This window comes from Oncorhynchus clarkii, chromosome 17 (genome assembly GCF_045791955.1).
Source record: "Oncorhynchus clarkii lewisi isolate Uvic-CL-2024 chromosome 17, UVic_Ocla_1.0, whole genome shotgun sequence".
Lineage (NCBI taxonomy): Eukaryota > Metazoa > Chordata > Actinopteri > Salmoniformes > Salmonidae > Oncorhynchus > Oncorhynchus clarkii.
Genome location: NC_092163.1, coordinates 52,072,084 through 52,088,221, shown reverse-complemented (window position 1 = coordinate 52,088,221; position 16,138 = coordinate 52,072,084). Strand labels below are relative to the sequence as shown.

Below are 16,138 nucleotides of genomic sequence, written 5' to 3'. Positions count from 1 at the left end.
GCTTACTTATGGGCCTTCGCAACAATGCAGAGACAAAAAAAAAGGAATAAATACACAATAAGTAACGATAACTTGGCTATATACACAGGATACCAGTACAGAGTCGATTTGCGTAGGTACAAGGTCATTTAGGTAGATATGTAAACTGTACATGTAGGTAGGGGTAAAGTGACTAGGCAACAGGATAGATAATAAACAGTAGCAGCAGCATATGTGATGAGTCAAAAGAGTTATGGCAACGAGGGTCAATGCAGATAGTCCAAGTAACTATTTGGTTAACAATTTATTAACAATTTAGTAATGTGTCTGCTGCATACTGAGCCCAGTGTCTAGTGTGCACTCCATCATTTCACTCCCTGTTTTTTGTCTTCATCCCATTCTTTCTCTTCCTTCAGGGAGGAGAGCCAGAGGATTGCCGATGTCATCCTATCCAGGAAGTCAGAGTTTGTGATCTTTACGACTTACATCGGCCACTACGACCGCAGCATGATCCTGCTGGACGAAAGCTGCCGGACCTCGCCCGCCTTCTCAGCAATCGTCCGCCAATATGAGGTCAGATGTCAAAGTCAAGTCAAAACTGTTTATAGCACTTATACAGAGGCACTGTTATAGTAAGTAGGTGTGCACTTTCTAGATGCAATATATTTGAATGCCATTCAAACATATACACTTTGGGATACGCGTTTATGAAGACACTGGTTGTTCTAGCAGGCTACATACAATGCTACTGTCTGTATGTTTGTGTAAATTCATGTAATCTGCAGCAGTGTTTTGTAATCATAATGTCCTGACTTTCATGAGGAGTTTGTATAAAATGTATTCTCCTAAATGAGATGACTACAATGGAATGTTGAAAAGATGGTAGATCAGAATTAAATGTCTTACCTTTAACAGTGAGGCTGATGTTTCTGTATTCGGTCACTGATTTGACACCTGTCCCAACCCTGATCCTCCTCAGTGAGGTGTAAGAGGAGGACAAAGAGGTTCTCAGTAAACAGCTTCACTCCGTCTCTGTAGAGAATACTCTGGGTTCACTTCTGAATTTAGTTCATGTGAATCTGGGAGGTTTAGCACGGGGGTCAGTCCAGGAGCACAGACTGTCCTGGGTAGGCACTGATCTCCTTCAGAGAAGAGGAAGTGCCTGACAGAATATAGCCTATAGAGACACAGAGCACGTAAACCTTAGATGTAGTTTTCTTATGAACATTCGGGATTTGTTTTGAATTTACAATATACACCATAGTTTGTTTTATTCATAACAAATTTACGCTAACGATGAAACTTACATTTTAAGCTATTACAATTAACCAGTTAACCTAATGGTTGAACCTCATCTATGGTTATGTTGTTTCTGAAATACTGACAAACAAATAGACAGATCTGAAAATGTGATCTTGGTGAATGTAAACACACTGTAGGACTCACCTTCTTGACCTGCAGTGATATGAAGGACTGAGCTGACATATAGATTCACATGGTGACTGTCCACATCCAGGAGAGAAACACTACTTATCCAGAGAGTTGGGACACTTGGGTGGTGCACTTCTCTGTGTACAAGCCTAGGGCTGTGGCAGTCAAGACATTTTGTCAGCCAGTGATTGTCAAGCAAATATCGAATCAAATGAAATAACTGTGTTTCTCACGGTAATGGACCGTTAATTAACATAAATACATTTAAATCTCCTGGCTTCCACACACAGCCTACAAGCCACTGATGCAGACCTTTGGAACATCTACATTTTAACAAGTCTAATAAATCCATGTAATATAGCCTACACCTTCACAATAAATCCATGTAATATAGCCTACATCTTCACAATAAATCCATGTAATATAGCCTACATCTTCACAATAAATCCATGTAATATAGCCTACATCTTCACAATAAATCCATGTAATATAGCCTACATCTTCACAATAAATCCATGTAATATAGCCTACATCTTCACAATAAATCCATGTAATACATCCTACATCTTCACAATAAATCCATGTAATATAGCCTACATCTTCACAATAAATCCATGTAATATAGCCTACATCTTCACAATAAATCCATGTAATATAGCCTACATCTTCACAATAAATCCATGTAATATAGCCTACATCTTCACAATAAATCCATGTAATATAGCCTACATCTTCACAATAAATCCATGTAATATAGCCTACATCTTCACAATAAATCCATGTAATATAGCCTACACCTTCACAATAAATCCATGTAATATAGCCTACATCTTCACAATAAATCCATGTAATATAGCCTACACCTTCACAATAAATCCATGTAATATAGCCTACATCTTCACAATAAATCCATGTAATATAGCCTACATCTTCACAATAAATCCATGTAATATAGCCTACATCTTCACAATAAATCCATGTAATATAGCCTACATCTTCACAATAAATCCATGTAATATAGCCTACATCTTCACAATAAATCCATGTAATATAGCCTACATCTTCACAATAAATCCATGTAATATAGCCTACATCTTCACAATAAATCCATGTAATATAGCCTACATCTTCACAATAAATCCATGTAATATAGCCTACACCTTCACAATAAATCCATGTAATATAGCCTACATCTTCACAATAAATCCATGTAATATAGCCTACATCTTCACAATAAATCCATGTAATATAGCCTACATCTTCACAATAAATCCATGTAATATAGCCTACATCTTCACAATAAATCCATGTAATATAGCCTACACCTTCACAATAAATCCATGTAATATAGCCTACATCTTCACAATAAATCCATGTAATATAGCCTACATCTTCACAATAAATCCATTATTTATTTTAGACAGGTCTAAAATTGGTTTGGCAATGCCACTGTCAGCCAGAGAAACATGCTGAGAAGGATTATTACCACAGCAAGCAAGGTACTTGGAGTCAAACCGACAGGCCTGGATAAGATCTTTAAGGTCAGGGCCCTCCGTAAGGCTCACAAAATCATTTTAGACCCAAGTCACCCCCTGTGCCTGGACTTTGAATTACTCCTCTCTGGGCGCAGGTATGGGCACCCCTCAGCAGGAAAAACAGACGAGACAATCATTTGTGCCAGGTGTGATATCCCTCCTAAATAGCTCAGGGAATGTTCCCATTGACTCCGTAAGGCCAGCAGGCTAGTCTTTTCTTCTTTTTATGTCATGTTTTATTTCTTATTTCTTACTATTATTATTTTTATTGGTGCGTAACTGTGATGAAAGTTGTATTGTCAATTTTGTTTTGTATTTAAACGCCACTTTAAATGTGTACATGACACTGCAACAAAATTTCCCCATGGGGACAATACAGTCAGTAAGTAAGTAAGTAAGTAAAGAAACAGGATATGAAGAAAATGTAGTCTATTTAAAAAAAACTAGTGGGCTACACTAGTTCATTTAGCAGACAAGTTTTGCTCTGAATTCCGTGGCATTATTTTTTATTTTTCTATAGTATGAAGAATACAATTGAACAAAGCTGAATAAAATGTAAATATTTTCTCCAAACGATTTGAGGGTGCACACATGCAGTTAAGAAATAGGTACTCCTATATGGGTAATTTATAGTTATTAATGTAACTTTAGTTGTTCAACAAACAATGTGCTATATGTTTTGATGTTTAATACATTGTAAGGCTGCATGATGAGACTCTAATAATGATTTGAAAGGCATGAGCTCTTCTTTGTTTTTTTTTGCACAGGCTGTACACACTCCAATAGTCTCTCCTTCACAATTTGACAAGCACTTGATAATGCCTCGAATTTCGCAGCGGCATCTCCTTTGTGGCTGTAATGCATCGTAAAGAAATCCATGCCTTTTATCCCACTGTGTATTCAATAGGGTCTGGGTTGAAAATCGACCAACCTCAGATTTTCCACTTCCTGTTTGGATTTCTTCTCAGGTCTTTGCCTGCCATATGAGTTCTGTTATACTCACAGACATCATTCAAAAAGTTTTAGAAACTTCACAGTGCGTTCTATCCAATACTAATAATAATATGCATATATTAGCAACTGAGACTGAAGAGCAGGCCGTTGACTCTGGGCACCTCTGGGCACCTTTCATCCAAGATACTCCATACTGTCCCTGCAGCCATAAGAAGTTAACACCCCCACTGACACTGAATGAGGCTCTTCCCCATTTCTGTCTTTCGTAAAATCCATTGTACAGTTCCAGTCCCCGCCGACCACCAGCGTCTCCTCAGGTGCTAACTGTGAGAGTTCCTGTCTAAGACACCCAAATAGAATAGAATAGAATAGTTAGGCTCATACACATTTATAAAGACAAAACCCATGTTGTTAATTTCTGCTTTTTCAACAAGCAGCCTAGCCGAGAGTACCACATATTGAGCTTTTCTGGTGTCGAATGTGTTTTCAATTTTCAATCCTTCTTTTATTGAAGGATCCACCTTTGAAGAGCAAATTTTTACAGACAGACACGGTACAAAAAGGACTGCCACCCCTGCACTAAAATTTGTCCCATGGCTCAACACACTTGCCCCTTTCCACTAGAGCCCCTAATTGACTTTATTCAATACATGCATCTCCTGCAGAAACAACCTGTACTTATTTTTGTTTTAAATATATACCCAACACACTCCTCTTTCCCGCATCTCTGGCGCCATTTATATTAAGTGAGCCTACCCGAAGAGTCTCCATAATAAGTGGGAGAAAAGCCAGCAAAGAAAGAAACCAATAGCAAAGCTCAAAAAGCCCCCGTGCCAGAAAGAAACTATACATCTAAACAGTGTCTGAAGGTAGACCCTTATGCACTGTTGTGACCCACTTCCTCAACCTAAATCATTTCCTGGGTGAGAGGACACCATGCCCCTCATTTTTCATAGCATGTTGTGCTGATCTTACAAACTTTCTCGGATCTGAAAAAAAGCCTCAAGATTAACTTTTTTCCCCTTGGTCTCATTCAGGAACCTTGTCAGTTCCTTCAATGTGAACTTTGACCCTTCTACTTGACTAGCTGTCAGCTCCGGACCCATTGAAGAGGAGTCTGAAAAAAATAACTCCTCATCATCCTCTTCCTCAGACTCACTTTCCTCCTCATCTCCATCTCCCATCCTGACCACCTGCCCTTCCTCTCTGGTCAGGGCCTCCCCCCCAGCACCAGGCAAAGGTTCCATGATGCCTTAGACCACTTCCTTTTTCCTTTTCTGCTTGACACCCTCCTCCTCCCCCCTAGTCTCTTACACTTCCCCACTATACTCTCCTCATCCACTAGCATAACCTGACTAGACCCAGCCTCATCTACACAACCCTCCATAGCATGACTAGACCCAGCCTCCGCTACACCACCATCCATAACATGACTAGACCCCGCCTCATCTACACCACCATCTCTAGCCTGACTAGGCCCAGCTTCATCTACACCACCATCCCTGGCATGACTAGGCCCAGCCTCTGCTGTCTGCATCTCATTGCCCCCTGCACGTTGACCTCGATTTCCCCCACTGGCGCTTGTGCCCTCACCTTGTCTATGGCCTTTATGTGGGCACGCAAAGCTCTTATGCCCCAAATCCCCACACTCAAAACACTGTAGACTATCTGTGCTAGCAAACCCTGCGTAGAGCCACACTTTAAAATGCACATTTAGCTGTTGCTCATTGTTATTCAGAAACATAAACACTTGCCTCACTGAACGAAACCATGTGCTTAACGACATCTGCCTGAAAACCTGCCGACAGTACATGAAAAACGCTAGCAAACTTACCAAAATGACTCAGCTCTTTCCTGATTTGATCATCCTTAATAAACTGAGGCAAATTTGCAACTACCACCCTTGTCGAAGGGGTAGAAAGAGGCCAAATTGGCACCAACACACCCCTTACAAATATTCCACTAGCAATTAGCCTACCAACCAAATGTGCTCTTTTCATGAACACAACCACAGCTTTGTTCATTCTAGAAGCGGAATGTATAAAATCAGCTCCTACCTGTTCACCAACTGCAAGCAGAACCTCCTGCACTTTAACTCCATTCTCAGGAACACACCTGAATCCATGCCGTATCGACAGCGTCTCCTCCACGCCCGGGTGAGAAGCCATGGCGCACACCACACCTTTCAAACCTCAGGAAACTAACTCTGTCCTCGTCCACCCTAACTTTGAAAAAGACTGTGGATACCGCTAAAACAAATCATGCATTAGCCCTCCACCATAGAAAATAAAATTGAAAGAAAAGACCAAGGACAGAATCAAGATAGATAGTTAGGACAGAGCCCTCCACACCAAACACTCAAACTCCAAAACTCCCAGCATGCACAGAGACAGAGAGACAGAGAGAGAGAGAGAGAGAGAGAGAGAGCTGATATGGTCTATGTTACTGTACAGTAGGGTGTTTGTCTTTGGTTGCATTGCTGTTGTCTAGCTGCTGGTGAAGAAGATGAAAAAAGCTAATTAGCAGATGGTCAGTCTTTAAAACTCCCCTATCAAATCAACATATTGCTCTGCCAGGACTTTGGCATTGATTTGTGACCCATGCTGTATGTGGGGGGGAGTGTGATCATGGATGTGTGTGTGTGTGTGTGTGTGTGTACATGCTTGTTTGTGTGTGTAAAAGTGCAAGTGTATAGGGATGTTTCTGGAGGGCACTGTAGGGACTATAAGTGCTGATTAGCACTATGTTGAGATATTGGCCCTGGCTCGTCACATAAGTGACTTGTAATTCTTCTGAAACTCTTAGAATTAGTGGTGACTTGAGGAAACCTGGAGATCATCAAGGAATCCCTAGAGTTCCTCAAGGAACTATTGCTAGTAGCTTCAATGAAGGTATCAGAGGCGTATGAGTTCTTAAAGTGCCTAATCAAATCCCAAAGTTGGATTAGTTAACACTTTATTACTGTATGTACGCAGCAATGTAACTATTATATTAGAATGTTTAATATGCATAAATATTCAAGGAACATTTTAATTTGCAGTGTACCAGCTGAACATGATAAACAGGAATGACCAAAAATAACTCTGCCACACCTCCCGTCTGATAGGCTGCCACCTTTACAATATATTATTAAAGGTCCCGAACAGTTATTCCGATTCCCATGTACAGTTGAAGTCGGAAGTTTACATACACTTATGTTGGAGTCATTAAAACTCATTTTTCAACCACTCCACACATTTCTTGTAAACAAACTATAGTTTTGGCAAGTAGGTTAGGACATCTACTTTGTGCATGACACAAGTCATTTTTCCAACAATTGTTTACAGACAGATTATTTCACTTATAATTCACTGTATCACAATTCCAGTGGGTCGGAAGTTTACATACACTAAGTTGACTGTGCCTTTAAACAGCTTGGAAAATTCCAGAAAATTATGTCATGGCTGGTTCATCCTTGGGGCAATTTCCAAATGCCTGAAGGTACCGCGTTCATCTGTACAAGCAATAGTACGCACGTATAAAGATAGAGATTAATCCCAGAACAACAGCAAAGGACCATGTGAAGATGCTGGAGGAAACAGGTACAAAGTATCTATATCCACAGTAAAACAAATCCTATATCGACATGACCTTAAAGGCCACTCAGCAAGGAAGAAGCCAATGCTCCAAAACCGCCATAAAAAAGCCAGACTACGGTTTGCAACTGCACATGGGGACAAAGATTGTACTTTTTGGAGAAATAATCCTCTGGTTTGATGAAACAAAAATAGAACTGTTGGCCATAATGACAAATGTTATGTTTGGAGGAAAAAGGGGGAGGCTTGCAAGCCAAAGAACACCATCCCAACCGTGAAGCACGGGTGTGGCAGCATCATGTTGTGGGGGTGCTTTGCTGCAGGAGGGACTGGTGCACTTCACAAAATAGATGGCATCATGAGGTAGGAAAATTATGTGGATATGTTGAAGCAACATCTCAAGACATCAGTCAGGAAGTTAAAGGTTGGTCGCGAAGTGGTCTTCCAAATGGACAATGACCCCAAGCATACTTCCAAAGTTGTGGAAAATGGCTTAAGGACAACAAAGTCAAGGTATTGGAGTGGCCATCACAAAGCCCTGACCTTATCCTATAAAACATTTGTGGGCAGAACTGAAAAAGCATGTGCGAGCAAGGAGGCCTACAAACCTGACTCAGTTACACCAGCTCTGTCAGGAGGAATGGGCCAAACTTCACCCAACATATTGTCGGAAGCTTGTGGAAGGCTACCCAAAATGTTTGACCCAAGTTAAACAATTTAAAGGCAATGCTACCAAATACTAATTGAGTGTATGTAAACTTCTGACCCACTGGGAATGTGATGACAGAAATAAAAGCTGAAATAAATCATTCTCTCTACTATTATTCTGACATTTCACATTCTTAAAATGAAGTGGTGATCCTAACTGACCTAAGACAGGGAATCTTTACTAGGATTAAATGTCAGGAATTGTGAAAAACTGAGTTTAAATGTATTTGGCTAAGGTGTATATAAACTTCCGACTTCAACTGTAGATAGCCTTTTGACTGACTAAAATATCACCCATTATGTTTTTGTGAAAAGTACTTTTTCTCTCATTGCTAAGTGCCAGGAAGTTTGAAAAGACAGGCTTAGTGGGCGGGGAGCTTTTATTCATGAACTCACCTTGACTGACAGCACTTTGAGATGCCTATGTCAATAAACTTGGATGCAGTGAGCAGTGTTGCAGTAAAATAATCTCAAGCAAGTTTGGCAATACACAAAGCCACTCAAAGAACATTGAAATTTCATAAATTATGTATTTTAAAAATAATATATACAGTGCCTTGCGAAAGTATTCGCCCCCCTTGAACTTTGCGACCTTTTGCCACATTTCAGGCTTCAAACATAAAGATATAAAACTGTATTTTTTTGTGAAGAATCAACAAACGCCACCTTTTGCTGCGATTACAGCTGTAAGTCGCTTGGGGTATGTCTCTATCAGTTTTGCACATCGAGAGACTGAAATGTTTTCCCATTCCTCCTTGCAAAACAGCTCGAGCTCAGTGAGGTTGGATGGAGAGCATTTGTGAACAGCAGTTTTCAGTTCTTTCCACAGATTCTCGATTGGATTCAGGTCTGGACTTTGACTTGGCCATTCTAACACCTGGATATGTTTATTTTTGAACCATTCCATTGTAGATTTTGCTTTATGTTTTGGATCATTGTCTTGTTGGAAGACAAATCTCCGTCCCAGTCTCAGGTCTTTTGCAGACTCCATCAGGTTTTCTTCCAGAATGGTCCTGTATTTGGCTCCATCCATCTTCCCATCAATTTTAACCATCTTCCCTGTCCCTGCTGAAGAAAAGCAGGCCCAAACCATGATGCTGCCACCACCATGTTTGACAGTGGGGATGGTGTGTTCAGCTGTGTTGCTTTTACGCCAAACATAACGTTTTGCATTGTTGCCAAAAAGTTCAATTTTGGTTTCATCTGACCAGAGCACCTTCTTCCACATGTTTGGTTTGTCTTCCAGGTAGCTTGTGGCAAACTTTAAACAACACTTTTTATGGATATCTTTAAGAAATGGCTTTCTTCTTGCCACTCTTCCATAAAGGCCAGATTTGTGCAATATACGACTGATTGTTGTCCTATGGACAGAGTCTCCCAACTGAGCTGTAAATCTCTGCAGTTTATCCAGAGTGATCATGGGCCTCTTGGCTGCATCTCTGATCAGTCTTTTCCTTGTATGAGCTGAAAGTTTAGAGGGACGGCCAGGTCTTGGTAGATTTGCAGTGGTCTGATACTCCTTCCATTTCAATATTATCGCTTGCACAGTGCTCCTTGGGATGTTTAAAGCTTGGGAAATCTTTTTGTATCCAAATCCGGCTTTAAACTTCTTCACAACAGTATCTCGGACCTGCCTGGTGTGTTCCTTGTTCTTCATGATGCTCTCTGCGCTTTTAACGGACCTCTGAGACTATCACAGTGCAGGTGCATTTATACGGAGACTTTATTACACACAGGTGGATTGTATTTATCATCATTAGTCATTTAGGTCAACATTGGATCATTCAGAGATCCTCACTGAACTTCTGGAGAGAGTTTGCTGCACTGAAAGTAAAGGGGCTGAATAATTTTGCACGCCCAATTTTTCAGTTTTTGATTTGTTAAAAAAGTTTGAAATATCCAATAAATGTCGTTCCACTTCATGATTGTGTCCCACTTGTTGTTGATTCTTCACAAAAAAATACAGTTTTATATCTTTATGTTTGAAGCCTGAAATGTGGCAAAAGGTCGCAAAGTTCAAGGGGGCCGAATACTTTCGCAAGGCACTGTATATCTCCTGTTTGGTATGTGTCTTCGGATGTGGTTCACATCACTGACGGATGTGTTGACATGACAACTCCGTCAGAGTTTTGAATGACCCTCCTCCCCTTTTGTTCCATGCTGGCTGGAGATTTAGCTAGCCTGTAACTAGCTAACACCAAACACAGATGAAAGGGGAAATATATGTATCTTTGCCATAAATGAATAGGGTAAACTTTTAATTATATTTTCTGACACCCTACAGAAATATTTTGGCACCAGTAGAGTAGCGATCTAGCTATATAAGCCCCACCCCTCTGCAAACACGCCTTCTCTGATGTTGGTTACAAGGTGGTACTTATTTGAATTGGGTAAGAGAATATCATGTTACCATTGGTGTATTCACATTTTTGAGTTATGGTTACGTCACCCTATCCCCTTAACAATCCCGCCTCCTGAATCCACGTGTTTGACATGCGGAAGGGGACCAGAAACATTATGTAGAAGCAACAGTCAGTCATTTTTCATACTTTGGTCATAATACTTTGATCTGGTTTCATCCAAATATCATTACATTTCATGATTTTGACTGTTCATGCATGTAAAAAGGTTCAACATTGAACACCTCCTATCACGGAAAGGTTTGAAACTTTACACAGTGTTTCCTCTAGCATTCTTTTCAGAGGGGTTGTACAAGGAACCTTTTTAAAATGGAAAGGTTCCGCCGGTATGGCAACCCAAAAGGTTCTTCAAAGGCACCTTTACTTTTAAGAGTGTGGAGTGCAATTTACACAGGTCTATCCTCCTGCCACCCGCTCATTTTCTCCCTTTCTTTTTATTTTCTCTGTCTGTCTACTCATCTGTCGGTGCAAAAGCTCATAATTTGGTCAGCCTTTCTCTTACTGTAACAATGAAGAATTTTTGGAAAGATATGGATATAGGAAATAGCTTTGTGTTATGTGTAGGCTATCAGTAACATGTCTGTCTGTTTTTCCCAGCAGCAGAGTCCGGCAGGAGACAATGTCTCTCTCAAACACCAGCTTCTGCAGGTCATCGTACGGGTGGCTCAATACTGCATGCTCCTCAATGGTAAGTGTGTGCGTGCGCGTGTCAATCCTTTTTGATTATGTACTGTACCAGTCAAAAGCTTGGACACACCTACTTATTCCAGGGTTTTTCTTTATTTTTACTATTTTCTACATTGTAGAATAATAGTGAAGACATCAAAACTATAAAATAACACATATGGAATTATGTAGTAACCAAAAAAGTGTTAAACAAATCAAAGTAAATGTTATAATTGAGATTAAATATGCAAAGAGAAATTACAGTCCATCATTACTTTAAGACGTGAAGGTCAGTCAATCCGGAAAATTTCAAGAACTTTTCAAGTTTCTTCAAGTGTAGTCACAAAAACCATCAAGCGCTACGATGAAACTGGCTCTCAGGAGGATCACCAAAGGAAAGGAAGACCCAGAGTTACCTCTGCTGCAGAGGATAAGGTCATTAGAGTTAATTGCACCTCAGATTGCAGTCCAAATAAATGCTTCCCAGAGTTAAAGTAACAGACACATCTCAACATCAACTGTTCAGAGGAGACTGCGTGAATCAGGCCTTCATGGTCTAAAGGACACCAATAAGAAGAAGATACTTGCTTGTGCCAAGAAACACGAGCAATGGACATTAGACTGTTGAAAATCTGTCCTTTGGTCTGATGAGTCTAAATTTGAGATTTTTGGTTCCAACCGCCATGTCTTTGTGAGACACAGAGTAGGTTAACGGATGATCGCTGCATGTGTGGCTCTCACTGTGAAGCATGGTGGAGGAGGTGTGATGGTGTGGGGGTGCTTTGCTGGTGACACTGTCTGTGATTTAATTAGAATTCAAGGCACACTTAACCAGCATGGCACCACAGCATTCTGCATTCAGCGATATCCCATCTGGTTTGAGCTTAGTGAGACTATCATTTGTTTTTCAACAGGGCAATGACTCAAAACACACCTCCAGACTGTGTAAAGGCTATGTGACCAAGAAGGATAGTGATGGAGTACTGCATCAGATGACCTGGCCTCCATAATCACCCGACCTCAACCCAATTGAGATAGTTTGGGATGAGTTGGATCGCAGAGTGAAGAAAAAGCAGCCAACAAGTGCTCAGCATATGTGGGAACTCCTTCAAGATTGTTGGAAAAGCATTCCAGGTGAAGCTGGATAAAAGAATGCCAAGAGTGTGCAAAGCTGTCATCAAGGCCAAGGGTGGCTGCTTTGAAGAATCTCAAATATAAAATTTATTTTGATTTGTTTAACGCTTTTATTGGTTACTACATGATTCCATATGTGTTATTTCATAGTTTTGATGTCTTCCCTATTATTCTGCAATGAAGAAAATATAAAAAAAATAAGAAAAACCCTTGAATGAGTAGGTGTGTCCAAACTTTTGACTGGTACTGTATATCAAAACATTTATACATAAAAATTGTATATGATGAAAATGATCTCATTCTGTCTCATCTTACTGTGGTTCAATCAATGTCCATGTATCTTTTCTCAATTGCTGCTGTTTGTTTTCCTCATCCTCCAGATTACCTGAACAACCTCTCCCCAGACTCCAAAGAATACGAAGATACACAAGGTACAGTGGAGCTCTGCTATAAGCACTAGCCATGGTATAGTTAAGCAATACGTCCCGAGGAGGTATGGTATATGGCCAATATACCATGGCATGTTCTTATGCATGACGCAACGCAGAGTACATGGATACAGCCATTAGCTGTGGTATATTGGCCATAAACCACAAACCCTGAGGTGCCTTATTGCTACTATAAACTGGTTACAAAAGTAATTAGAGCAGTAAAAATACATGTTTTGTCATACCCGTGGTATACGGTCTGATATACCACGGCTGTCAGCCAATCACCATCCAGGGCTTGAACCACCCAGTTTATAATACCTCCTTAGTCTGTATTGCATTATTCACAAGAGGGCCATGTCGGCTCTGTTTGTATGTGTTTATAAGGGATTTATTTGGGCTCATTTGGCATTTTGAGTAACTCGCAGGGGAGCCATTTTACCCTATGTTTTTCTTTGTGTGTGGGTAAGTCACTAGGGAGACATTTTGGCTGTCTTGTCTCTGTGTACTGTATATGTAATTCACGAGTGGGTAGCTACTGTGCTATCTTTGGCCCCTCTGGTCTGTGTGTGTCTGTGCACAGCAAATTCTCCAGTGTTAAATCAAGTCCACACTTTTAAGTGTTTAATAACACTGTTACACTTTATCAGTGTTAGGGAATTAACACTTTAAGTGTTGTGCAATAACATCTCATATAGTATTTTTTATTATTACACCCCAAGGTCAGTATTTCAGTGTTGGAATAAGGACAACACAACAATATTTAGTTTGCCGTTTGCAAATTAGTTTTTATGAAAGCATTTACAAAGGCATCATAATTAGCAGCAGACATACTCAGTATTTAATTAACACAACCATAGACCACATAAACTGCTACAACACTTCCACTCACGGGTGGCCAAAAATAATTAGTTGAAAGCCACGCCCCCAGTAAGCCACACCCCCAATCTAATTGCCTTTTAAAGTGAATTGTAAAGTTACCGCCCATGACTGTATTTGTTAGTGACAGAGACATGGCTGTTTAATTCATTACTTTTCAATTCTGTGGACTTTCTCAAGTGTGTTACTACCGTAGGTGAATGTTATCAGTAAACTGTTTATAGAGTTTTATGTTCCTTGTTGTCCACATCACCAACAAATGATCATGATCCGAACACACCAAGCCAGTTGTGAAGAGGGCACAACAACACCTTTTTCCCCTCAGGAGACTGAAAAGATTTGCCATGGGTCCCCAGATCCTCAAAAAGTTCTACTGCTGCAACATCGAGATCATCCTGACCGGTTGTATTACTGCCTGGTATGGCGGCGCTACAGATGGTAGTGCGTATGGCCCAATACATCACTGGGGCCAAGCTTCCTGACATCCAGGACCTATATAAGTTGGTGTCAGAGGAAGGCCCAAAAAAGTGTCAAAGACTCCAGTCAGCTAAGTCATAGACTGTTCTCTCTGCTACTGCACAACAGGCAGTACTGGAGCGCCAAGTCTAGGACCAAAAGACTCCTTAACAGCTTCTACCCCCAAGCTATAAGACTGCTGAACAATTAAACTAATCAAATGGCCACCCTGACTATTTACATTGAACCCCCCTCCTTTTGTTTTTACACTGCTGCTACTCGCTGTTTATTATCTATGCATAGTCACTTTACAAATTACCTCGATTAACCTGTACCCCCGCATATTGACTCGGTACCGGTACCCCCTGTATATATCCTTGTTATTGTTATGTACATTTCTTTTGTACCTTGTGATTTTTATGTTTTACTATAATTTGTTTAGTAAATATTGTATTAACTCTATTGCTTGAACTGCATTGTTAAGAGCTTGTAAGTAAGCATTTTACAATAATATATTCTGCAAAACCTGCAATTTAGCATTAGATTATAAACGGAAAGACAGGATAGACAGCCATCTGAAATAATAACAAATTACGGTGTCTCAGAAGAAGGCCCAAGACAATTTTGATTTTCTAACGAATACGATGTGAAAAATATTTCACAATAATAAACACAAATCTGAGCCGTGACTTCCGGCGCCGACAGAGATGGCCGCCTCGCTTCGCATTCCTAGGAAACTATGCAGTTTTTTGTTTTTTTACGTGTTATTTCTTACATTAGTACCCCAGGTCATCTTAGGTTTCATTACATACAAGTCGAGAAGAACTATTGAATATAAGATCAGCGTCAACTCACCATCAGTACGACCAAGAATATGTTTTTCGCGACGCGGATCCTGTGTTCTGCCTTACAAACAGGACAACGGAGTGGATCCTATGCAGCGACCCAAAAAAACGACTCCGAAAGAGAGGGAAACGAGGCGGTCTTCTGGTCAGACTCCGGAGACGGGCACACCGTGCACCACTCCCTAGCATTCTTCTTGCCAATGTCCAGTCTCTTGACAACAAGGTTGATGAAATCCGAGCAAGGGTAGCATTCCAGAGGGACATCAGAGACTGTAACGTCCTTTGCTTCACTGAAACATGGCTCACTGGAGAGACTCTATCCGAAGCGGTGCAGCCAACGGGTTTCTCCACGCATCGCGCTGACAGAAACAAACATCTTTCTGGTAAGAAGAGGGGCGGGGGCGTATGCCTCATGGCCAACGTGACATGGTGTGATGAAAGAAACATACAGGAACTCAAATCCTTCTGTTCACCTGATTTAGAATTCCTCACAATCAAATGTAGACCGCATTATCTACCAAGAGAATTCTCTTTGATTATAATCACAGCCGTATATATCCCCCACAAAGCAAATATATCGATGGCTCTGAACAAACTTTATTTAACTCTCTGCAAACTGGAAACCATTTATCCGGAGGCTGCATTCATTGTAGCTGGGGATTTTAACAAGGCTAATCTGAAAACAAGACTCCCTAAATTTTATCAGCATATCGATTGCGCAACCAGGGGTGGAAAGACCTTGGATCATTGTTACTCTAACTTCCGCGACGCATATAAGGCCCTGCCCCGCCCCCCTTTCGGAAAAGCTTACCACGACTCCATTTTGTTGATCCATGCCTACAGACAGAAACTAAAACAAGAGGCTCCCACGCTGAGGTCTGTCCAACGCTGGTCCGACCAAGCTGACTCCACACTCCAAGACTGCTTCCATCACGTGGACTGGGAGATGTTTCGTATTGCGTCAGATAACAACATTGACGAATACGCTGATTCGGTGTGCGAGTTCATTAGAACGTGCGTTGAAGATGTCGTTCCCATAGCAACGATTAAAACATTCCCTAACCAGAAACCGTGGATTGATGGCAGCATTCGTGTGAAACTGAAAGCGCGAACCACTGCTTTTAATCA

At 40.8% G+C, this 16,138-nt stretch overlaps 1 protein-coding gene across 2 annotated transcripts in view; it reads left to right on the top strand.

Moving 5' to 3' along the window:
• Positions 1-16,138, top strand: part of LOC139371081 (FYVE, RhoGEF and PH domain containing 5b) — a 60,516-nt gene that overhangs the window by 23,813 nt on the left and 20,565 nt on the right. The window contains exons 7-9 of one of the 2 annotated variants that reach the window (XM_071111133.1): positions 396-552; positions 11,203-11,290; positions 12,783-12,833. In XM_071111133.1, coding sequence (XP_070967234.1) covers positions 396-552; positions 11,203-11,290; positions 12,783-12,833 — 296 coding nt within the window. Of the gene's footprint in view, positions 1-395; positions 553-11,199; positions 11,291-12,782; positions 12,834-16,138 lie in introns of both variants that reach the window. The other variant, XM_071111132.1, reaches the window with a different exon arrangement.